We start from the raw sequence: 24825 nt of genomic DNA, 5'->3' as shown, positions 1-24825 counted from the left end.
GGGGCCTGGCTTTGACCTTGACCATCAGGATCGGAGAGGTCCATGCGGAGAGCCATGGGGCAGGCTGACCCCGAGTCCTCCCTCAGGTAATTCCACGGAAATCAGTTTTAAAAAATGGAACCCAGTGCCCGGCGGCGTGGCTCAGTGGTTGAGGGTCGACCTAGGAACCAGGAGGTCAGTGTTTGATTCCCGGTCAGGGCACAGGCCCAGGCTGCAGGCTGGATCCCCAGTGTGGGGCGTGCAGGAGGCAGGTGATCCATGATCCTCTCTCATCATTGATGTTTCTCTCTCCCTCTCCCCTCCTCTCTGACATCAATAAAAACAAATTGAAAAATAAAAAATGAAACCCAGGGCGTTTCATGCCTTTACTGATTGGAGAGAAGCGGAGCCAGGGCCCTCTGATGGGTGCCGGTGCCGGGCAGTCGGAGGGAAGATGGGGTCGCTGCGGAGGCCCCAGCACACGCTCCAGCAGTGGTTCCCGGGCCGCTGTGCACGCATCGTCCGTTTCCCAGAAGGGCAGCAGCCCGGGAGCTCCGGCCACGTGAGTCCACGCTGTGACGCTCCCTCGAGAGCAACCGCACACCCCACGTGGGGCGGCCTCTTTCCGTGGGGTGAGGTTTCAAACCCGGAGTCCCTCGCAGGTGTTTCTGGATCCTGTGTGCATGCTCGGGCCGCACCGCAGGAGCCCGGCTTCCTGGTGACATGCCAGGCTGCAGGCCGCCCTCCGGGGGTCCCAGGCAGGCCCCTCTGTGGGGTCCCAGGCAGGCCCCTCTGTGGGGTACCAGGCAGGCCCCTCTGTGGGGTCCCAGGCAGGCCCCTCCGTGGGTCCCAGGCAGGCCCCTCCGTGGGTCCCAGGCGAGCTTGGACAGCGAGGCCTTCGGAAACCAAGCCAGCCTGCTCCCCCACGCTGAGGGCGGGCGGCCGGACCAGGAGTCCCCTGGGCCCCTCAGGTGCAGGAGCGAGGACACGGCCATGCCCCAGGGGCCCGTTCCCCTGCGACGTCCCGCTCAGAATCCACATCAGCGGGTCCCACGCAGGACGTGGCTTTTCATGAGGAATCGCTGCCGGGCCGCGAGGCCGCGCTCAGGGAGCTGGTGTGTTTGTGGGCTCGGGGAGCATCTGGGACACAGCACCCTGCAGTGAGCTGGCTGGAAGTGTGTGAGCTTTCGAGCTCAAGGTCAGGAGGAGGCTGTTGGGTCAAAGCTCAAGGAGTCCGTCGGGGCGCTCGCTGTGACACAGTCTTCCTCCACTTCCCACCCGTGGACGGAATCTCACGCAATCGTACGCGTTTCCAAACGCCTTGGACAGAAAACCTTCCACGTGCCGAGTCCCAGACAAAGCCACGTCACGCGTGATTCTCGGCGACTTAATCCCATTTCGTCCACAATAGCCTCCACCCTGGAAATGTTCATCATTCGAATCGGGGTGGGGGGGGGGAGCGATCTTCTTCAGTTAATTTCTTTCTCAGCATTTACAAATGCTGACTTCCATGCTGATGCATATTGATGAGGAATCAATAAAAAAAGCTTAACTTATCATGTTCTGAATATAAATGTTTCAATGATCATAAAAATCTTTCTATGCATTTCTTAAATACTTTGGTGATTTCATATATAAACATATTTCTACAGGTTATTCTTCATCTTCAAAACACTGTAATTTTGCTTAAATACTCAACAAAAATGAGTAATTATTTAAAAATATCTTTTATCATTTTATAAAATATATATGGTATTGCTTCTGGATCTTGCTTGATCTCTTCATTTTCCAAGTGATTAACCCTGATGGATTATATAAATTTATGTGACTGTCTTTAATTATATTTATAAATTTCTTGTCACATATTTGAGGCAAACCTGAGGATAGATCATTGAATAATTATTTTCTTCTCTTGTGAAATACTTCATTTCTCCATTTTCTTCTTTAGTGGTCTTTTGAAGAATCCAATCTGTCGAGAAAATACCCAACATAACACAATTAATAACTTGAATTTAAGTAATAAATACTAATCTCCTTGAGTAGAAATTAATCTAATACTATGTTAACAATTCTGGGCCTTCAATTAATTAAACATAATTGAGAGGGCCTTTTTTTTTCATTGACCTATTGAGAAATACTGGATGCCAGGAAATGATGTCACATTACTAAATCCTTGCTAACCTTCCCATGGGTTACATCCCTCACCTCCCAGTGAGCACCAGTGCAGATAGTAAGTAACCGAGGGCTCGGGGGAGCATCTGGGACACTGCACACTGCAGTGAGCTGGCCCAGTCCCCACTCTGCCCTCACCTTTCCCCAGGGACGCGGCAGAGAAATTCCTCCTAAAACTACACAGGCACGTGCAGTGCCGAGAACCGGGGGCCACAGTGAAGGAACCGGGAGTAACAGGCTCTCCCTGCAGGAGTGTGTAAGCAAAGGAACCGCATTCTGTGGCAAGTGTAACCTTGACACCCCTGAGCCAGGCCCCAGGTGCCACCGTGTGGCCACGCCAGGCATTACATGCAGAGCGCGGATCTCTCTCTCTCTCTCTCTTTCTCTCTCTCTCTGATAGGGAAGAGCTGGAGGTTTGGGATGGGGGACAATTCCCCCTTGGAGCCTTGGCTGGACAAAAGCTCTGGACTCTAGTTACTGACCTAAAGGCCGCCGACCTACGTCTATAACGTGGCTTTGTTCATCTTCTCCTCTGAGGGTCACTCCCCCAAAGAGGAAGGTGGTCATCCTTAGAGTCAGAAATGATCGGAACTGTGGGCAATCTGACGGGAGGCATTGGTTACTTACAGCACTTGGTTAAAGACAATCCTGTTGCTCAGGTATTAGAAACATGAGCATGAAGGGGAGAGGAGTGGGGGGACGGGGTGAAAAGGGAAGGGATTGAGAAGTACAGAGGGGTCGTTACAACAGGAATGTAAAGTACAGTCAGTCACAGTGTCATAACTGTGTATGGTGTCGGGGGGGCACTGGAAATATCAGGGGAGCACTTTGTAAAGAACATGATTGTCTGACCACCATGCCGTACCCCTGAACCCAATACAGAATAATACTGGGGGGGAAAGAAAAATGAATATGTATCCACAATCTGTATTTTTAATATAGTTTATCTATTTACATAATTGGTTAAATATAGGGCAAATGCCAAGTTTATCTTAAGTTGGAAAAATATTAAATTCAACTCTCTATGGGATGTTATTCTCTATTAAATTTATCTTAAAAGCTATCATCTCAGTTCTGCTTCTTTAAAAACGAAAGAGTTAAGAGTTTTAAAAATCTGCATACCTCAGTTCAAGCACAACATCTGGGTAAACAGGGATCTACCCGGCAGAAAACAGATGTTACCAGTTTTACAAGAGGATTTGAAATAGGAGTCTGTGAGTCTATAAGATTTCCCTTCCGTCAACTAATTACTAAAATTCTCATCCCTCAGCCAGGCGCGAAACCATGGCATAAAATGTAACATATTTGTTTATACATTAAATGAGCATTTGACTTTTAAGATACATAGAAAGATGTGATTAGGGTAAGGCTTATCGTAACCACGATTCTAGGGCTTACATACCCTTAAACCAGTGGTTCTCAACCCTTCTAATGCCGCGACCCTTTAATACAGTTCCTCATGTTGTGGTGACCCCCAGCCATAAAATTATTTTCGTTGCTACTTCATAACTGTAATTTTGCTACTGTTAATGAATCGTAATGCAAATATCTGTGTTTTCCGATGGTCTTAGGCGACCCTGCTAGCGGTTCTCAACCTGTGGGTCGTGACATTAGAAAGGTTGAGAACCGCTGTCTTAAACGAACATGGCACCCCGCCCTTTCCTTTCCCTATGCAAGACAGTGTCCCCTCGTCTCTGCTTATGAAAGAAATGTACACGTAATGTAAAATGCCCAGGGTCACACACACACACACACACACACACACACACACACACACACGTTCCCTATAATCCCAACCGCTGGAGCAGAGATGGGGAATGTCCGGCCCGCGGGCCATATAAGGCCTGAGAAACCACTTGGCCTGGCCCTGCCCAGGCGTTGGGTGAGTTAATTAAGTGTTGGTCGGGCTAATGTTTACGTCGATCCTTTTGAACGGCCCTCGGAGGATGTCACGAATATCCCAACGGCCCTTGGCGGAGAGAAGGTCCCATCCTGCTCGGAAGGGATCCTCCTTGATGTCTGGATCTTTTTTTTTTTTCTTTTACAGAAACGGGATGTCTGAGACACACTTTTCTTTTTCCTGTGCCTCGGTCATGCTTCCAGGGCTCTCCCCTGCCGCGTGGCACGGCCTGGCGCGGCGCGGACACCCGGCTGCCTCAGCGCTCGGGGCGCCGCGGGGAGGGCGCTCACCTTCCACAGGCCCAGGATGAGCAGCAGCAGCAGCAGGAGGCCGGCGAAGGCGCTCAGCAGGATGACCCACAGCGGCACGCGGCCGCGCAGCCCGTCCTTGGACACCTGGATGGCGAGCTGGAAGGGAAGGCACGGGTGTGGACACGGGGAACCAACCCCTTCCGAACCCCGCGCGCTGAGTCCCCCGCTGTCCTTCCCCGCCACACCGTGTACTCGGCTCAGGGCCGCACCCGGGGAGCGCTGAGCCCACAGGGCAAATGCCCCTCCTGTCGTCCACGTCGCCGCCGTGCCCCGTGCACGATCACCCCAGAACGGCAAGCTCGTCCTTCAGAAATGCACGCAGCGCGGCCTGTCTGCGCCTCCGAAGGCAGAGGCAGAGGTGACTGTCACCGGGGAGGACCGACGCGCTCTAAGGCCGGTCACGGACGCGTGCGTCACAGCAGCCTCCCTGCAGGCGGGGTGCTGCGCGCAGGGTTTGGACATAAGAACCCGGCAGGTCTTCTCCTTTTGCTTGTGATTCTACGCTGCGCCCCTTGTTCACGTTCTACACACCGGGTCTAATGTTCACCCAGGAAAACGCACCCTCCCAGCGCACCCACAAAGGAGCGTTTGCAGCCGCATCACCGGCGTGCTTCCCATCGTCCCGCCCGTCTCCCTGCGACCCAGTCCTGAACCGGAGTGAACCTGGGCGAGGACGGCGGCTCGGGGCCCGGCTCCTCCGTTCCCCGGTGGCACCCCCTCCATGGCCCTGTCCCCCCGCTTCAGTTTCTGGGGAAAACATCGAGGGGGGACATGACCACGGATAACAGCTCCGGCTTCTGCATTTGCCTTTCACAGGGACCGTCTCTAACGCTCCCCCGAGAGAGGATGGAGGGGAGAGGGAAGCTGGCGGGGGGGGGGGGGTCCGCACACTGGCTGCCCGTCACACCTCGGGCACCCGGGCCGGTCACTGCTGGGCACGGGGACAGACAGGCGCCACGGCCCACAGAACTCCCCGAAATTCAGACCCAGCCCTGAAGCCCGGGGGGCCCGGGACTGCTCTCAGGTCACACGGCTACAGAATGGCCACTGCGAGTGCCGTTCACAACTCAGGGACGTGCTTCTTTAGGGTAAAATGTACAACAAAGCGCCACGGGGAGATTTAAAGTAACTCCGAGGGGAAAGAGGCCAATTCTAAAAATGTTAACAAAACCTATTTAGAAACCAAATGTACTCCTTTCCAACAGCATGCGCACGCACACACTCTTTGGCGCTTCCTGTGAAATTCTGGCTTCCCTGGGCGCGGGCCAACCTCGCATCTATCCGCTCGGCGCTGCGTATACAGTCGGTACACGTTATACGCACATGTTCTGTGTTCTACCCAAACAGTCTCCAAAGGCCAATATTTAGGAGGCCGTTGACATTTAAATTATGAAGATAATACTCTGAAATACGAAATGTTAAGGCACCTGAACATGAGGTAGCTCCCAAACAGGCTCGATAGCAATAGCCCCGGGGCCCATCCCCCGTCCGTGACGTGAGGGCGCGATGCCGGAGGGCCCACGTCTGGAGCCGCTCTTCGGCCTCCCTTCGTCACGGGGCGAGAGGAGCAGCTCAGACCGTCCCTGTCACCGGTCCTCCAGCGTGCGCGTGGACCCGGGAAGGACACTCCCTCCTGTGGCGCGTTTCCCGGGGACTGAGTGGGGGATCGGTGGGAAACGGCAGGGATTCCCGGAGGGTGGACAGACCCTCTCTGTAAGGAGCCGCCTTCCAACCCGCTCCGCAGACGCCGCGCGGTCTACATGTGGGTGTTTAGGTGGGAGCGGCACATGCTTTGCTCGTCATCGCGGTGAAAAGAAACACGTCAACTGACCGGGAGAGTTGGAAGCAGTGGAGTCCCTCCTGCCGCCGCCCCCCCGCTTTGCCCCCCCCCACTTCTCCCCCTCACTTGGGGCGGATCAAGTACAGTTTGAAGCAAAAGTGTCAGCCGCCTCCTGGGGGCAGGACTAGTCACTGCTGGGCTCTGGGCAGCGCCAGACCCCAGGCCACCCAGCACACTGGCGGGAGGACACCGCCCCCAGCCCAGGCCCTCACCTCTCTCTGCCGGCTGCCGGGGCTCAGCACCAGCGACGCGTTCTCACTCCGCAGCTCCGCCCTGACGGTGAGATTCAGGCTGGAGAAGCGCATCTGGAAAGCAAACGGGACTCCCTTGCAACACGTTGTGTTACGCGCGTCGCAGCGAGAGCCGGACACTGGTTTGGTGCCGCTTTCCCTGAGTTTGATCTTCTTTCCAAAGCACAGACGTTTACATTAAGCTCGTGCGGGTGACGTTGGTGAAAAGGGTTGTGTCGGTTGCGCGTGTAGGTTTCTACGACACACCGCCTGCGCCTCGCACCGCGGCCCGCCACCAAAGGCAACCCTTCTCCGGCACCGTCCAGGCGCCCCCCCCCCCCCCGCCCGGCCCCCTCCTGCGGGAGGAAGGACACCTGTTTGCTAACCCCCGAGAGGAACAGGTGGTGGCGAGCGATGGCTGAGTCCCCGCCCTTCCTCCCTGCGCTCACATTCTCACGCGGAGCCTGGCCAGGGGACGGAACGTGGTCCAAATCCCTCTGTCCAGATGCGCCCTCAGCAAAACGAGCCCCGAGCCCTGCCCGCCCTCTGGGTAGCGGGGCATGAAACGGCTACACTCCGGTGACGAGGTGTACGGAGGGGTGTGTTTAGGATTAAACATCAAATTGCCAACATTGGACAATTTGCGACTTGCAAAATAGCAACTTAATATGATCAAATCTAACAATGGAAATTTCATATGATGAGCCAAATACTTCCAAGAGAGAAACAAATACTACAAAATACAGTGGACTAAGTTCTAAAGCAGTTTGCTGTCAGATGTATTTGACTTTATTACTATATATATATATATATATACACACACACACATATATATATATATATATATATATATATATATATATATATATATATATATATATAGTATAAATAAAAAAATCCCATGGACACAGGCAATAAGGGGGTGAAGGCCTGGGGTGGGGGGCAGGGATGTGCTAGAGGAGGCCAATGGGAGGGGGGGACAAAGGGGGAAATATGTAATACTTTCATCAATAAAGATTTTTAAAAAGTTTTTCAAATATATATCCTATATAATAAAAGCCTAATATGCTAAGTGTCCAGTAGTCCAGCCGGCAGTTCAACCAATCAAAGTGTAATATGCTAATGATGTGCTAAGCCTTGTCAGAGAACGGGAACGTGGTCTAAATCACTTCTGTTCAGATGCACCCTTAGCACCCTAAGGCTGCTCAGCAGCTCGCTATGATGTGCACTGACCACCAGGGGGCAGGCACTCAATGCAGGAGCTGCCCCCTGGTGGTCAGTGAGTTCCCACAGAGGGAGCGCTGCTCAGCCAGAAGCCCTGAGCTGGGCTCACGGCTGGCGAGTACAGCAGCGGTGGCAGGAGCCTCTCCCGCCTCCACAGCAGCGCGAAGGATGTCCGACTGCTGGCTTAGGCCCGTTCCCTGTCAGTCGGACATCCCCTGAGGGGTCCCAGACTGTAAGAGGGCATAGGCCGGGCTGAGGGATGCTCCCCCGCCCCCGAATGCATGAATTTCATGCACCGGGCCTCTAGTATGATAATAAATGTGTATACCAATTTATTTAGATATCACTATAGACAGAGAGATGGTCTGATTTAATACAATCGATGTGTAATATACACTGAGTGGTCAGATGATTATGATCTCTGAACACATAATAATCTGGCCACTCAGTGTATATCCTATATAATAAAAGGCTAATATGCAAATTGTCCCCTCAACCAGGAGTTCGACCAGCAGGCAGGCCGGCCAATGGCCTAAGTCCCCTCCCCCTCGCCAGGCTGGCCGGATCCCACCCATGCACGAATTCATGCACCAGGCCTCTAATATACACACACACACATACACATACACACACACACACACACTGAGTGGCCAGATTATTTTGTGTTCAGAGATCATAATAATCTGGCCTCTCAGTGTATGCTAGTGCTGTTCTTTGTTAACATGTCTATAACCCTTTGACTCTGAGCGAGGCCCAGTGGCTGGCGAGCAGAGCTGGGCCGGGCCACAGGTTTAAAATCCCCGACCTCTGGGCTTTCCACAGAAGCCCCGCTGTGCACACGCTAAGGCAGGCCCGGGCGTCGTCAGCACGGCAGTGTCACGGGCGAGGCGGCGCTCACCTTGAGGAACGTTGGCTTCCACAGGACCAGGGACACGTTGACCTGGCTCAGGTCCGAGGGAGCCAGGCTGCAGGTGACGGTGGCCAGCCTGCAGGTGCTGCAGTCCTGCGGGGAGGCCGAGTGTGCGTCAGTGCTGGCGACATGGGAAAGAGACGGAGTGACAGCCGTCGGGGGCGATGGTTTTAGTGCACAGGGACTCTCTCCCGGGTGAGCACGCGGGGCAGGACGGGGGGGGGGGGGGGAAGCACCTGTCTGGGTTTGCCCATTTACCAGCATCGTGCCTCGCTTGAAGTCTTCCGACGTGAGTGTGATCGTCTCCCTCCCAGAGCCGATGCCGAGAGGGTCCTGGAGGTGCGGGGGCCTGCAGTTTGCGTTCTAGGGAAGGAAGAAGCTTTGCCAGACACGGGGCGTGGGCGGAGGGACGCGCCATCTGCGCAGTGACACGAAGAGGCCGCTCGACGGCCATTGAGCCCCTGCGTACGTGTGCGATGTCCTCTCTCCAGTGCGGGCACCCACCTCCAGGCAGCGCCCCTGTTTCTGAGCCGCTTTTGAGTTGTAATAGCGGCGAGGATGTCACGGAAAAGGCCGTTGCTAGTAGAATTACTATTACATAAGTCAGCGATTCTCAGCCGGGGTGCCACGGCACACTGGTGTGTTGCAAGAACTTTTAAAATGTGCAATACCTGCCCGGCAGGCGTGGCTCCGAGGGTGAGTGTGGACCTATGAACCGGGACACATGCCTGGGTTTCGGGCTCAATCCCCAGTGGGGGGCGTGCAGGTGGCAGCCGATCCATGATTCCCTCTCATCATTGATGTTTCTATCTCTCTCTCCCTCTCCCTTGCTCTCTGAACTCAATAATATATATATTTAAAAAGAAGTCTCGTTTTGCTTGAGCACCTCCAACAAATTAGAGGTGTAACCAACAGTTCAGGCACAAGTCGGAGCGGAGGCATCTGAAACCCTCTCTGATTGGCTGGCGACCCCAGCAGACACGCCGAGCCCCAGCCCCTGGACGCTGGGAAGGCGACCTCCTGGGAAATAGGTCCATGGCTGATGGGGTGAATCATGATCTCAGCTGAGATCGCCTGGATTTAGGGGGCTCCACACCCCCTGGTGAGCGTGCTTGTACGGAGACAGGGAAGGGAAGACGGGGCAGAGCCTGGGTTACGCCGCCACAGGTGAGGGACGCCAGGGTCCGCAGCAGCGGCCAGAATCTAGGGGAGTCAGGAAGCACCACCCCACCCCCCACCCCACCTCCGGGGAGAACCAACGCTGCCCACACCCTGATGGCAGACCCAGGCCTCCAATGGTGAGGGGACACATTGCTGCTGTCCTGAGCCCCCAGTTCAGGGCGATCTGTTACCCCAGCAGCTGCTCACAGCGGGGGGTGGGGGGCAGTTACTGTTATTTAAAATGGCCCTCAGTGCCTCCCCACGCTCTTCTGGGAAAGCTCTCCCTCACCGTGGCCCGTGGAACAGAGAGCGGTGAACTCGACGGGGAGGGCAGCAGCGGCGGCGCTCCGCGGCCCGGGACTTACGTGGGAGGAGACCCACCGGCGTGGGTACAGCACAGGGTAGCCGTCTGCCGTCAGGTTGGGGAACGAAATGGACAGCGTGAGCTCTGGCACGGGGAAGTGCCCGCTTTTCCGGACCTGCAGGGAGAACAGAGGCGTCACCGTCTCCCTCCCAGCAGCCCCCCAGCCACGCGGACGGCGGTCTTCCCTGGCGCCCGGTGTGCGATGCTCTGAATCCCCGGAAGGAAGGCGGCTGGTTATGACGCCGTACAGAGAATTGCATCCTTCAGCAAGCCCAAACAGGGGTGCTCGATGGCCGGCGACCTGTACCCCAGACACAACCACACACTGTCCTGCGTCCCTCCACTCCCCTAACAGGACCCAGACCCAAGAGAAACCAGAATTAACTTTTTTCTTTGTCCTTGTCCAATGCTATGAACAATCCCAGAAGAAAATTGTTGAAATAAAGAACATACCTTAAAGAGGTGTCAGTGAGAACATACGTTACGGTATAATACATAGAAAGAGTAGCAATGAGCACGAGATAAACATTTATTTGTTGCGTAAAGGGAAATACTACCAAGACAATTTCAAATAATCACTTTCTGAAATAGCTGTAGTTATTTTTTAGAAAGTGCTTTACTCAGTCATACTTTTTAAAAAAGTAAATATTGGAGGTAGTATCTATTTGGTTTCATAGTCTATTTTTTTCTAGAAAATCATTCTAATTAATTGTGTCTTATTATCAGAAAATTAGAGAGTCAGGTCTTTAAAACTGCTTCAGAGATAATGATCAATTTGAAGAAATTATTTTAAAGTACTGAAATTATAAATAAAAATATGTTGATATGTAGAAACTGGTGAGCCAAAATGTTCCTGCGTGTCTGTTAATACTTCCATTTAATTTACAAATGCACAAATAACTCCTTACAATACTAATGTAAGGCTGGTTTCTTACCACGTAGAAGATATTAATTTCATTTCCAATGTCCTCAGTAGAATTGATAACTTCGGGGACAGTCTCATTGGCCGTGATTGAAATATGGTATTCACTGGCAGAGCTGGAGGGAGGGAATGGGAAGAAGAGAAATAAAACACAACAAAGTTTAACTTCTATTTGACCGCATTCTTTCTCTTTCTTCAGATCAGGGAACCTGATGTTTATTAATAGAGACTTTAAGTCAGAGGCAAGCTCTTTTGCCCCAAAGCCTAAAATTAAACCTTTGAGGGGGGTCAGAAGGGTTATACATACTTTAGTTCAAGAGTCACTGATACTTCAATGGCCTTAAAATGCTAAAAAATGTCTAGCGTTTCCAATAAAAATCTCATTGTTACCAAATGAAACTTGTCCATGAATTCACTCATCTCACATTTAGTGACCAGCCAGGCTGAAACATGGTATTTTTAGTGTTTTGTGACTTTTAAGTAGGTTTAAAAAGTTATCTTTTCCCTGTTTCAAATTCTATATTTACTGCTAAGCTTAAACATGCGACCGTCTCCATGCAACTTCTTCACGATCTCTGGGTGAACGTAGGATAAAGCATAATACAGAGTTTAAGTAGCATGTCCGTTTAGAGCAGACAAGTAAAAACGATTTGAAAGTATTTGCCAACATTTGTTTTTAAAAAAATGAAAACATTCTTGGGAAAAGAGTCAGGTTCCCAAGAGAAGTGAATACAGCAGAATAGGAAAATAGCCAATAACATGTAAAGGCTAAGAAACAAGCAGAGGCTACATGGACACCCTGCAGTCCTCCCATTTCTGTGGTCTGTTCCCAGTAAGAGGGGAATGCCACAGGAAGGAAAAGAATAAAGTGATAAGGCTTTTAAACTACATTTCACCCTGATTCGTACGCCATTTGCGTCTGCGCAGCCCAACATGAAAGAGCATGAACAGGGCAGCCAGGAGCTGTGCGACTCTGAGACCGGCCTTGGCCAGGGGCCCTGTCTTCCCTGCTCTTAGACCTGAGACTGGCCTCCAGGGCAGCCCGTGGCTCGCCCCCTCGTGCTTTAGGGTGCTGGCTCTCAGACCTCAGAGCGCGCGAGGCGTCCCTGGAGGGCTGATTTAGGTAGATTTCTGGGCCCACCCCAGGGTTTCTGAGTCGGAAGGTCTGGGGTGGGGTTGAGGGGGGGCGGGCTGCAAATTTGCCTCCCTATAACTTGCTAGGAGTTCCGATGCCCTTGGCCAGGGGCCATGGCCACACGTTCAGAAGCCCTGGGTCAGTAGAAAGGCATCAACATAAAAAGGCAGTTTGCATCCGGCCAGTGTGGCTCAGTGGTGGAGCACTGACCTCTGAACCAGGAGGTCACAGTTCGATTCCCGGTCAGGGCACATGCCGGGTTGCGGGCTTGATCCCCGTGGGGGGGGGGGGTGCGGGAGGCAGCGATTGGTTATTCCCTCTCCTCGTTGATGTCTGTCTCCCTCTCCCTCCCTCTCTGACCTCAGCACATGTGCACATTACAAAGGCAGCGTGCTCCCACCTGGAGAACTGGAGTCCAGCTTCATACTTGACGGGGATAGCGATGCTGGCCTCGTTGTCCGAGAGGGTCTCCAGAGGCTCCTCGCTGTCACTGGAAAACACACGCACATCAGACAGACACTCCCCCACGGCCCTCCTGGCCCTGCCGAGCGTGTGGAAGAGCAGCCCAAGTGGGTAACTGAATAAAAGCACGAAGAAGCTCAATTCCCGAATTGTCAATGGGGCGAGGAGGGGGGCAGAGGTGACCGCAGAGCAGCTGGGGTGACAGCCACACTGGGTTCGTCCCGCTTCTCACACTCCCAGGAGGGTACCGACCAGAACCCTGGGGTCAATTCTTAGATTCGAGGTCAGGGGCCTCTCCCCTGGGAATACGGGCTTCCTCGGTCCAAGTCGGGGCCCAGAACGGCCGTTTTTCGCAGGTGGTTCTCATTTATCGGAGACGAGGCCCTCACAGAGACGCCACCGGGGTCACACGGCTGAGAGCGAATCTAGAACCTGTCTTCACCTCACAGTCCTTCCACACCCAGCACTGACGCTCGCGTTATCTGCTAAACGCTTATCATTCCCTGGATTTAGTTATCATTTCAATGACATGCTAGGTAAACACATGCAGACATGTGTATACACACATGTACACATACATGCACCTCACAATCCCCTGTGTTAAAAAAGCATGGGCGAGTGATTCAACGGTTCCCATCGCTGGCTCTGGGCCAGAGTCCGTGGGACTGTTCTTGCACATGGACACACTGTGGACAAGTCGTCGTCTCTGCGCCTGGGTTTGTTCACCTAGCCCCGGGGTCGGCAAACTCATCAGTCCACAGAGCCAAATACCAACAGGACAACGATTGACATTTCTTTGGAGAGCCACATTTTTTAAACTTAAACTACTTCTAACACCACTTCTTCAAAATAGACTCGCCCAGGCCGTGGTATTTTGTGGAAGAGCCACACTCAAGGGGCCAAAGAGCCGCACGTGGCTTGTGAGCCGCAGTTTGCCGACCACGGACCTATACGATGGAGGTTTTATTTAAATAATTGATGACTGATGAGTAACAAGTGTAAAGTTCTGATCTGGATGAAATTTATTAAACTGCTGAAAGGGGCCCTAAAACGAGGGATTCCGTTGACGGTGATGGGCAGCCAGAGGGAGTGAGTGAGCAGAGCCTGGGGACTTGTCAACGGAGGTCGCCGCAGTTGGGCAGAGGTGAGTGATGTGATTGCAAGTGTTCTGCTAAACAAATGGTTTGACCCAGTTAGAGGATTAAATTGTTTCTACCAAATAGAAGTGCCTTGTTTTTTTTAAAGTGACCTGATTCTGCACCACACACATACACCAACCTTGTTGCACTTAAGTGGATGGTCACATTCTCCATGAGATAGGTCGTGTTAAATTGAAATAATATTTTGAAAGTTACCTATGAAATAAAAAGATACATCTTCAGTTTAGGGCCAGATAAAGAAAGCATTTACTTTGATTAAAATATCCAGTGACATAAATGATATTACCTAAACACAAACCATGAAGTTACTTAAGACATGTTATCTTTCAAAATAAAAACTCATCACATCTCAAAAAATGGAATAAGATATGATGTACATGTACTTTTCAGCATGAAATGTAATATGCTTTGCCTGTTGATATTGAATTGAAACACTTTAGTACAATTATATTAATAATGATAATTTATACCACCCATAAAGCATTACCATGAAGGGACAGCCTATTTGTATTATTATATTACCATAGTCTACAAGATCACAATCATAAACAATGGAATTATGAGACGTTCACAATTAAAGTCTCTTCAATATAAATCTTCAAATATCAGCAATACCTATCCATATGTAAAATAGAGGGAAAGATACTTGGTTTCTTTAGTTTCATAGTGTAAAAAGGTTCTGAACCTTTAAGGAATAACAACAACAAAGGAAAACCAAATAAAAGACATGGCAATTTAGAGTGAACTATTAAAAACCAGTGAGTTCTGCTTACACAAGTTTGCAGAGTTAAGATATCACCTCAGGAAAAATGGAAAATGTGTTGCTATGCTGACAGCCGGAGAGGGATAACTTTCTGTTAGACATTGTGCCTGCACATACATATGAATTATGGAATGCGTGATTCTGCATAAACACCAAAAGGCAGACCAGAAGCTAGGTTTTCTGAAGACACATGTCAACAGCAGAGTTCCCCAAAATGTTCCACACAGTGGCCATATAACCCAGCGATTCCACCCCTAGACCTACACCCAGGAGAATCAAAATCATGAGTCCACACCAAAACCTGTACACAGCTATTCCCAGCAGTATTATTCATAGTGGCCAAAAAGCAGCAACAACCTCAATGCCCATCAACAATGGAATATTATCCTATATAATAAAAGCCTAATATACGAATCAACTGAACAGTGGAACGACCAGTCGCTATGACGTGCACTGACCAGCAGAGGGCAGACGCTCAACACAGGAGCTGCCCCCAGCCAGCAGGCCCCACGCCAGCCAAGGTGGGTGCCATCAGGGCCCCCCCAATTGCCCCACTGGTTGCCCCGCAGAGGGAGGTGACTTGTGGCCGTGGCGGCAGCAGCGGGGTGATCAGGGGGCGGGGCCGGTTGGTGAGGGGCAGTGCCAAGCCCCACCCTCCGATCGCCCCACCGGTCACCCCACAGATTGGCCCTGATCACTGTCCAGGCCTAGGGACCCTACCCGTGCACGAATTTCAGGCATCGGGCCTCTAGTTTGTAAATGAAAAGGAATGAACTGCTGATACATCAATGAACCTTGAAAACACTATGTAAGTGAAAGAAGCCAGTCACAAAACACCACATATTGTATGATTTCATTTATATAAAATGTCAGAATAGGCACATCCACAGAGAAAGAAAGTAGGTGAGTGGGTGTCCAGGTTTGGAGAGGGACTGTTGAGGAAAAAAGAGCGCCAACCGGGAACGTGTACAGGGTTTTTGGTGTGTGTGTGTGTTTTGGTGTGTGTGTGTGAGAGAGAGAGAGAAAATGTTCTAAGATGGATTGTGGTGATGGTTGCACAGTTGCAATTTGGGAATATACTAAAATCCATTGACTTGTCCACGTTAACGGACTGAATTGTATGGTATATGAATTATGTCTCAATGAGGCCTTCATTAAAGAGAGAGAGAACAGCAGCGTTTCTGCACAAAGTTCTAAACCCCCCGCTGGAAAGATGACTGCTCCCACAGGCCAGGAAAGCCTGCTCCACGGGACTGCAACCCGAGGGCTTTCTAGCTCCGTGGTGCCAGGCACGTCACCCCCACACGTCTGTGATTTTGTCTTGGTGCGTGAGTCTGACTCGTGCCATAACTGCCTTTGACCTCAAGAGCTCAACATGTGAACTCAACCCTCATCGCCAGCACCCTGGGAACCATGAGCAGGAACGATCTATCGGCTGTGAGCGTGTTCTTCACATCCAGTTGCCACGTGCATTGGTACGATCTGCTTACCATCTCTCCTCTCCTCAGGAACGGGTAGCCCACCTTACACGTGAGGTTATGGTTGGATTCGCAGCTGTCTTTTTGGATCGCCTGGGAAGAGAAAGGACCAGAATTAGAGCAGACGCACAGGTGGAATCCTTGGGCTGGGTCTTCTAGAATTTTCCCAGCTGTCAGGTGGGGTTAGTTATACTCTATCCCATTAAATATCAAATACCATTCAATACGCAACATCAGCCTCGCTGGCGTGGCTCAGTGGTTGAGCTTTGACCTATGAACCAGGAGGTCATGGTTTCATTCTTGGTCAGGGCACAGCCTGGGTTGCAGGCTCGATCCCAAGTAGGGGGCGTGCAGGAGGCAGCTGATCAATGATTCTCTCTCAGCATTAATGTTTCTATCTCTCTCTCCCTCTCCCTTTCTCTCTGAAATCAATAAAAATATATTTTAAAAAAATATGAGACATCATTATTTTATACACCAATAATAAGAATAAAATATGCTGACAGACTAATACACACACCGTCGACTGTGAAATGCAACTGCAGAAATGCTAAACTGTGGAGGAGAAGGGTCTGTCTACTTTAGGATCGCTGCTCTATAGCAATACCTCTGCACAAAAGAATGAATGAGGATGAAATAAGGGAGCTGGTATGGAGGTGGCTGAAGAGGCGATACCACATTGCTGGTGTTGTGAACAAAGTACTGACTTTGTGCATGGCTGTCTGCTCTCCATTGAGGCCATGAATGAGGCAAGGACTACACAGCAATATTTCCCATCATGACTTTGCACAACTGGATTCATAACTAACATTCCGAACCAAAAATATGCGGTTGTAATATAGGACGTGTTTTCAAGCTGATCTTAGTCATGTGACTAAGTGATGTCTTAAGAAATGGAGAAAAATATCTGTGAAAATATAAGTTTATAGGAACTAGACATTAGAACTTTTAAAATATATTTTTATTGATTTTAGAGAGGAAGGGAGAGGGAGAGAGATAGAAACATGAATGGTGAGAGAGAATCATGGATCAGCTGCCTCCTACATGCCCCCTACTGGGTATCGAGCCCACAACCTGGGCATGTGCCCTGACTGAGAATCAAACTGTTACCTCCTGGTCCATAGGTCGATGCTCAACCACTGAGCTGTGCCAGCTGGGCGACAATAGAATTTAGTATTATATATAACTAGAGGCCCGGTGCACGAAATTCATGCATCGATAGGGTCCCTAGGCCTGGCCAGAGGTCAGGGCTGATCAGGTTCCCCTGCCTCTCCGCCTCCTCCTTCCCTCACTCCCTCAGCACCCTGCTGCCACTGGTTGCCTGCCATGTTCCACACTGCTCTCTGGTGGTCAGCACAAGTCATAGCAGGCCAACGAACTCCCGTTCTTCTGGTCAAACTCCCAAGGGGACACTTTGCATATTAGCCTTTTATATATTTAAATAAGTGTACTGGCTTTTAAGATGAGTAATGTTAAAATTATCAATTCATTTCATGATGAATTTACATAAATAGATACAGCATTTGACCTCAGGAGGGTCATTCAGAGATGGAAATTAAAAGCTAAGTTCTCATTTGGAAGGATGTGCTGAGTACTCCTGATGCAGCATCCTATGTAGCTATGTGTCATGGCCAAAATACGTGGAAACTTGTGGCATGTCGAGGAGACACAGTCATCCCACACAGCGCTCCTGTCCGGAAGGACTTTACACAGACAGGGGGAAAGGGGCCTTGATGCTCTGCAGGTGAAGGTTGTTTCACTCAGGCCCTGCATCATCCCTCTCCGGGCATCTGGTGAACGGTTTTGACTGTGATTGTCGTGTTTACTTTTCCTTGACTCAGTCTCCACCTCAGCGCATGGAGGATGCTGTGGATCCCTTCCTCATACTGCGCCCAGAGGGGGCAAACATCTCTAAAGAATCAATCGAAACTAAAGCTCTAAAGAAAATGTGGGCATTGTTATCAGACTACTACTTTTATACAAAATGCTTTCTTTCCTTATAAAAGCAATTTAATAAAAACTAGAGGCCCAGTGCACAAAATTCATGCACAGGTAGGGTCCCTAGGCCTGGCTGGCGATCAGGAAACATCAGGGCCCATCAGATTCCCCCCAAACCCCGCCTCCTCCTTCCCTTGCTCCCTCGCCGCCTGCCTGCCTGCACACTGCCACTGGTTGCCCGCCGTGTTCTGCGCCGCCCCCTGGTGGTCAGCGCATGTCATAGCGAGTGATTGAACTCCCGGTCTCCCGGTTGAACTCCCGAGTGGACATTTTCATATTAGCCTTTTATATAGAGAGGTAATTAGTTCAGCCCTGGCCGGTGGCTCAGTTGGTTAGAGTGTCATCTCATACACCAAAAGGTTGCAGGTTCCATCCTGGTCAGGGCACCTACGGGAGGCAACTGACCGAGGTTTCTCTCTCACATCGCTGTTCTCTCTCTCTCTCTCTCTCTCTCTCTCAAATCAATAAATGTACCCTCGGGCGAGGATAAACACAAAATCAGTTCCGCGGTATGAAAAGGGGGTTCAGTAAATCATCGTTCCGAGAATCAGCGAACGAGGACCTGGAAGTTACCTCGATTCCCGAGAAAACGAGGTTTGGGGAGTAGTGCACCAGGGTCCTGGTGTTGTAGGCACTGTCCCCTTTATTCCTGACGGTGAGGCTGAGGTTGAACTTGTCGCTGTGGGACCGGACAATCAGCAGGTCCTTCTCCAGCGTGGACACGTCCAGGGCCACGTCCGAGATGCACTGGTCCTTGTTCCCACAGTCCTTGGCGAAGGGGATCTGAAACGGTCACAGGGGCGTCCTCAGATTCAGGGACCACCACCGGCTAAGGGGCGTGACACGCTGACGCCGGCGTGCCCGGCCCCCGCAGGGGCAGGCTGCCTGCAGGACGGCAGGCGTGACCTGCTGGTGCCTAGACGGTGCAGGGGAAGCGGGAACCTCCTGCTTTGGGTACAGATTCTCCCGCCCTTTGAAGCATGCAGTGTTCGTGACCGTTTCCCCGGCTTCTGTGGGCTGGAGTAGAATCATTTCAAAAAACCAAGCCACGCGCACCGAGGTCTAAGTCTACGAGAGCAGTTTCACACTCAGCTGCAGCCGTAAGAGTCTTGTTAGAAAGAACCACGTCCTTAGGAGGATAACACAGCCCGGCCGGGGGTGGGCACTGGTCACACCGCGTAAGTGGGAGCTTCCCTGACCCCTCACACAGCCCGTCCTCGCTGCCCCGTGCATCACCAGGACGGCCCTCCTGCCTCCCAGACCTCGGGAGTCTGTCCTCGCCCTCCGTTCCCACCCCCCTCGTGTCCCCCCCCCGTCCCCGGGTCCAGCCTCATTTCCTCCCTGAACTAAACGAGCAGCTTCCCGACTGGTCTCCGCACCCCGAGCGGGGCACAAGGTGCGATGGTCCGGCTCTCCCTGCGCCCCCTGCCTCTGCCCACAGGCCTCCCCCTGCCCTTTCTGCAGCTGCAGGTCGGGGCCGAGGTGAGTGTGGTCCCCTCGGTGCCCCAGGACCTCTGCACATGTCCCTCTGCCCGGAACACCGCTCCCTCAATCGCCTGGACAGACGGACATCCTGTCCCACAGCTCTCAACCCCGGGGAGTGCCCTGGCCCCCAAACCAGGCAGAAGTCCCTTTGGCGCTGGGGGTCCCCTCCATGGCACACACTCTGCTGACCCGCCCCCTCGTTTCTGAGCCTGGTGCGTGTGTGACACTCAGTCAATCGATTTGGAGGGGGGAGGGGAGGACCAAGGCCCTGTCCCCAGTGTCCTCTGCTCGGCCCCACACTGGGACCTCTCCTGCATGCGCTTTCTCAGGGTGGGGCCGGGGACGCTGAGTGTGGGGGCAGGACCTGGGTGGACACAGGTCAGCGCCTCCCCGCCTCCTGTCGGGCGTGGCGTGCCCGTGGGAAGCACACACTCAGCCTTAGCCTCCATCCTGCACGTGTTACGAGGGCCCCGGGAGGAGGCCGCCATTGCGGAGCGGCGGGTGGCCCTCTGGTTACCTGTGGCCTAAGTCCGTTCAGTAGAACACCCATCAGACCAGAATGGTCTCAAAGAACCAAGGTCAAGTGTTTTAATGTTCATTAGTCATAAAAGGGAGCTCCAATCGGCCAACCCATGTCCTTCTTTCAATTCGTCCTGAACTCAGGAGATAAAACAGGTGCCACATAAATTCCCTTAATCCCCAACAAGAGAAAGTTCTAAAAAGTTGGGAATAGTCTACAGAAGTCTATATTTTTAAAAAAATATAATTGACTTTGTTTGTGTGTGTGTGTGTGTGTGTTGTGTGTGTGTGTATAAGCACCTGCTGGAATGATGGAATATACCGTACCTTGCCGTGCACACATACATGTAACCCTAAATCAATTGTGTGTGTGTGTGTTTACGTCTTTCAAGTTTTCCTTAATATTTTCACAAATAGGTATTCCACATTTTTAAGAAACGACTTACAGATTCATGTACTGAGTTTGGCAGAGAATCATCAAGAATGGGCCCATTTTCCGGATCGGAAAGATTGAAGTCCACGGTTATTCTCACAGAGTCCCGGAAGTCATGCTTGTCCTGGTGAGCGAAACATAAAACGGATCATTGGCATCGAATCTCTTGGGTGTCCTGACCTTGGTATGGCGGCTTCTCCTGTCTGGGCCAGCCTCGCGGGACGTCCCTCTGCCCCCGCTGACGTACAACCTCCTCACGCTGCTCTGCTGGAGACGGGCGCCCTCCCCCTGGACCAGGCCACAGCTGGCAGGCAGAGGCCTCGGGGGTGACCAGCTGCTCCCCCACCCTCAGAGGGGCCTGCTGGCATGTTGAACCTTACCATGTGGGGACCTACCCCTCGGGGCTACTTCCATAGCAATGACATTCCTCTTGCGACCGTGAGCTAGAAGCCACTATGTAATGAGACTTCCAGGAAAGTCTCCCACACACAGAGCAGCAAACGCCCCTTACATGGGGCTGCATTTCATTAGCACCCATGTACCTTGAGTTGTAGGAATGGTACAACGTGACTGGTCGGTAAACAGTGCTAATACGATCAATACTGTTTGGACTCCCATCAGTAGCAACATCACTTAAGGCCTGTCCACAATTATGAGCTTGGTACGCATGGGCCAATATTTTACAGATCAAACACTGAACCTCGTAGGCACTCAACAACTTTGCCCAAATCACCGGATGCAAATCCCGTCCTGGCTGAGTCCAGAGCAAATGTCCGAGCATCCACGAGATCCTCAAGAATTTCGGGGACCAGGGACCTGGTTCATGCCCTTTAGCACCACGGCCGGATGCTCCATTCTGGAGAAACACACACGCCTGCCCCTCTCAGTGGCTGGAGGCCCCGCCTCGCCCGGCTTCACGCCTCCCCCCTCGCATCCAGGTCCCCGCTCCCCAGCGCTCAGTCCTGGTGGACTCACGCATGGCCAGGGGTGGCTTTCCAGTCACGGGTCGATCTTAGTGTTGACAGAATACGCTTATTTGATAAACGTCATGGGGAATATGGACATGAAAATCACGGAGGAATTTCAGTATTGGTTACTAAAAACTGCGTTCTCATTGCATCCATTCTGCACTGTTGTTTTTTTTAAGAAAATATTTCGAAAATTCTTGCCCTTCGTTGGGAATGCTCCCTGCCCCAATGGAGACCCAATAAAACACAGCTGAAACGGTTCAAGCTGGCTGGCCGGCTGTTTCTAGAGATGAATACTGGGCTCTCACGGCCCTCCCTACAACAGAAAGAGAAAGCAGCACAGAGCCCACAGAGGACAGAGAACACCAGGTACTCCCCCGCAATTTCACGTCAAGGGATGAAAATCATAGTTCGGGACAAGGCGTGACCTCAGAAAGCAATGGCCCAACAGTCCCCCGGGGCATCCATCACTTGCCATCCACATCCGACAGACAAGGCCAAGGGAAGGTACGTGGTTTCAAGGTGAAGGAAAGGAAGGAAGGAAGGAAGGAAGGAAGGAAGGAAGGAAGGAAGGAAGGGAGGGAGGGAGGGAGGGAGGGAGGGAGGGAGGGAGGAAGGAAGGAAGAAAGGAGGGAGAGAGGAAGGAAGGAAGGAATGAGGAAGGAAGGAAGGAAGGAAGGAAGGGAGGGAGGAAGGAGGAAGGAAGAAAGGAAGAAAGGAAGGAAGGAAGGAAGGGAAGGAAGGAAGGAGGAAAGAAGGAAGGGAGGAAGGAGGAAGGAAAAAGGAAGAAAGGAAGGAAGGAAGGAAGGAAGGAAGGAAGGAAAGAAGGAGGGAGGGAGAGAGGGAGGAAGGAGGAAGAAAGGGAAGGAAGGAGGAGGGAAGGAAGGGAGGAAGGAAGGGAGGGAGGGAGGGAGGGAGGGAGGGAGGGAGGGAGGGAGGAAGGGAGAGAAGGAAGGAGGAAGAAAGGAAGGAAGGAAGGAGGAGGGAAGGATGGGAGGAAGGAAGGAAGGAAGGAAGGAAGGAAGGAAGGAAGGAAGGAAGGGAGGGAGGGAGGGAGGGAGGGAGGGAGGAAGGAAGAGAAGGAAGGAGGAAGAAAGGAAGGAAGGAAGGAGGAGGGAAGGATGGGAGGAAGGAAGGGAAGGAAGGAGAAAGGAAGGAAGGAAGGAAGGGAAGAAGGGAGGGAAGGAAGAAGGAAGGAAGGGAAGAAAAGAAGGAGGAAGGAAGGGAAGGGTGGGAGGAAGGGAGGAGGAGGAAGGAAGGGAAGAAAGGAAGGAGGAAGGAAGGAAGGAAGAAAAGGAAGGAAGGAAGGAAGGAAGGAAGGAGGAATGACGACAGGCCTCCTACTGACCCATGCCCTGTGCCTGCTACTGCTCCATACAACATGGCTGCCCGCCCCACGCCCGGGGAAGATGAAGGACGGCTTATGAATGAACTTGGCCATTAGCGGGTGTGCGGGGCCTTTCTGATGGGAGTGAACACATGACACAAGGTTGACGCCCGATGAGCGCTCTGAGGAGAGCAGGGTGGGACGCCCTGGGTCGGACGCTGAGCTTCACTCTAGGATTTACTTGCCAACATGTAGAAGAAGTGCTGGGCGCACTGTGCCCCGCGCACGGTCAGGTTCCTCTGCGTCTTCCTCTCCTGGGTCCCCGAGAAGAAGCTGCGGGAGAGCTGCCTCAGCGAGTCCAGGGTGACGCGGTACTGCAGGTCTGCGGGCGGGGAGGGGGGGGGGGGGGCTGATTTCCACAGACTGGCTCCTTCAGGGGCATGCGGGGAGGGCCTGGCCTCTTTCAGGGGCGCGTGGGGAGGGCCTGGCCTCCTTCAGGGGCGCGTGGGGAGGGCCTGGCCTCTTTCAGGGGCGCGCGGGGAGGGCCTGGCCTCCTTCAGGGGCGCGTGGGGAGGGCCTGGCCTCCTTCAGGGGCGAGTGGGGAGGGCCTGGCCTCCTTCAGGGGTGCACGGGGAGGGCCTGGCGGGCCATCAGGAGAGCGTTGACTGCAACACATTTCAGTGTAATTTTCAAAGCCTCAGAGAGTGCCGGGTGCGGGGAGGGGGAGATGGGCTGCAGGGGGCGTCCCTGAAAGTCTGACTCTCAGCAGCCAGGGTCACTCCAGTGGAGCCGAGGGCCCTGGGGAGCAGGTGGCACAGCTCTGTCCTTTGCAACCCCAGCCCCACCGGCAGAGGGCAGAGGGCAGAGGGCGGGAGGGGAAGGGGGGCCTTTTAGGGCAAACCCATAGGACTGGGCCTCTCTCTCTCTCTCTCTCTCTCTCTCTCTCTCTCTCTCTCTCTCTCTCTCCTCTCTCTCTCTCCTCTCTCTCTCTCCTCTCCTCTCCTGTTTATTTGCTTTATTTTTTAAGCACCTGATTGTCTACGTATGGTAAGTGCAGAGCTACTGGGGAACCCTGGGATGCTGAGGCCATCACGTAGAGTATGTGCTCCAGATTTTCTGGGTTCCACCACCGTTCCTTCGGCAGATTTTTCAGGGCCCACACGTTCCCAGGGGCACACGGGCTGCGCAGACCCTGCCCAGGGGAACCCCGCGAGAAGCCTTCATGCTGGACACGGCGCCGCCTGCCCCCCGCCTGCCACGTGCGGTGCTCACCAGCCTCGTAGACCGCGTCTTCCTTGGACTTGAGCTTCACGTGGAAACACACGGTCGCGTTTATGCACACGGTTTCCTTCCCCTCCATGCGGCAGTTCTTCTTCTGAATGTTCACTTTATTCGGTTCAAAGTTCATGGTCACTTTAACCACAGCCACGTCTCGGGCCCTGGACAGACACAGACGGCGGTGATCACTCCCACGTCCTCCCGGGTGACGGACGCCACACGCGGGGATTCAGAGAGCATCGGGGGTGGCTCTCCGGGGACCCCACGGCCCCACAGCCTCGTTCCTCTGGAGAACCTGGTCCAGACCAGACGGCGGCTGATGCTCCGAGGACACGCGGCGGCTTGGGAACCGTCTTGGGCTTTTGTCTGTCAAGGGCAGCAGAGATGCCAGCCCGAAATATGACCTTGGGGGCTCAGGGCGCGCCACCCAGACATGCCCGTGACTTGGGGATTCCTTGAGCTGCTGGTTCTGAGAAACAGCACAGCAGGGCAGGCTTCCCGGACCCCCTGCCTGAGACACTCCTCAGAAATCCCCTCCCGGAGGCTCCAGCAGGAGCAGGGACTCGCCCAGGAGAGGGGACAGGGCACCCAGCATGACCAGGGAGCCTCCCCACAAACACCCCGCCCTCTGCCCTCCCCTTCCTCCCGGAGGGCCAACACTCCCCTGCTGCCGGCATCGCGCCTGGACTCTGAGCGCCGGAGTGCCTCATCTTCCCGGGTCTCCCAGCTCCATGGGCTGACACGTTCACTTAATTCAGCACCAGCAATTCAAACGAACACAAATGCAGGTCCTCTCTGCTCCCACG

At 52.8% G+C, this 24825-nt stretch overlaps 1 protein-coding gene across 1 annotated transcript in view; it reads right to left on the bottom strand.

The window, feature by feature from the left end:
• Positions 1–1436: 1436 nt before the first annotated feature.
• Positions 1437–24825, bottom strand: part of ITGA1 (integrin subunit alpha 1) — a 66969-nt gene continuing 43580 nt past the window's right edge. The window contains exons 16-29 of the mRNA XM_054714371.1: positions 24014–24180; positions 22987–23123; positions 20460–20570; positions 18583–18792; positions 16024–16104; positions 13889–13965; positions 12549–12638; positions 11027–11129; positions 10093–10206; positions 8825–8929; positions 8555–8659; positions 6415–6507; positions 4342–4458; positions 1437–1948 (exon numbers count right to left, since the gene is read on the bottom strand). Of these exons, the coding sequence (XP_054570346.1) occupies positions 1904–1948; positions 4342–4458; positions 6415–6507; positions 8555–8659; positions 8825–8929; positions 10093–10206; positions 11027–11129; positions 12549–12638; positions 13889–13965; positions 16024–16104; positions 18583–18792; positions 20460–20570; positions 22987–23123; positions 24014–24180 (1555 nt within the window). The 3' untranslated portion in view covers positions 1437–1903. The remainder of the gene's footprint in view (positions 1949–4341; positions 4459–6414; positions 6508–8554; positions 8660–8824; positions 8930–10092; positions 10207–11026; positions 11130–12548; positions 12639–13888; positions 13966–16023; positions 16105–18582; positions 18793–20459; positions 20571–22986; positions 23124–24013; positions 24181–24825) is intronic.

This window comes from Eptesicus fuscus, chromosome 4 (assembly GCF_027574615.1).
Source record: "Eptesicus fuscus isolate TK198812 chromosome 4, DD_ASM_mEF_20220401, whole genome shotgun sequence".
NCBI classification, from domain to species: domain Eukaryota; kingdom Metazoa; phylum Chordata; class Mammalia; order Chiroptera; family Vespertilionidae; genus Eptesicus; species Eptesicus fuscus.
The sequence above is the reverse complement of the archived record's forward strand: the minus strand, read 5'-3'. Positions and strand labels throughout refer to the sequence as shown.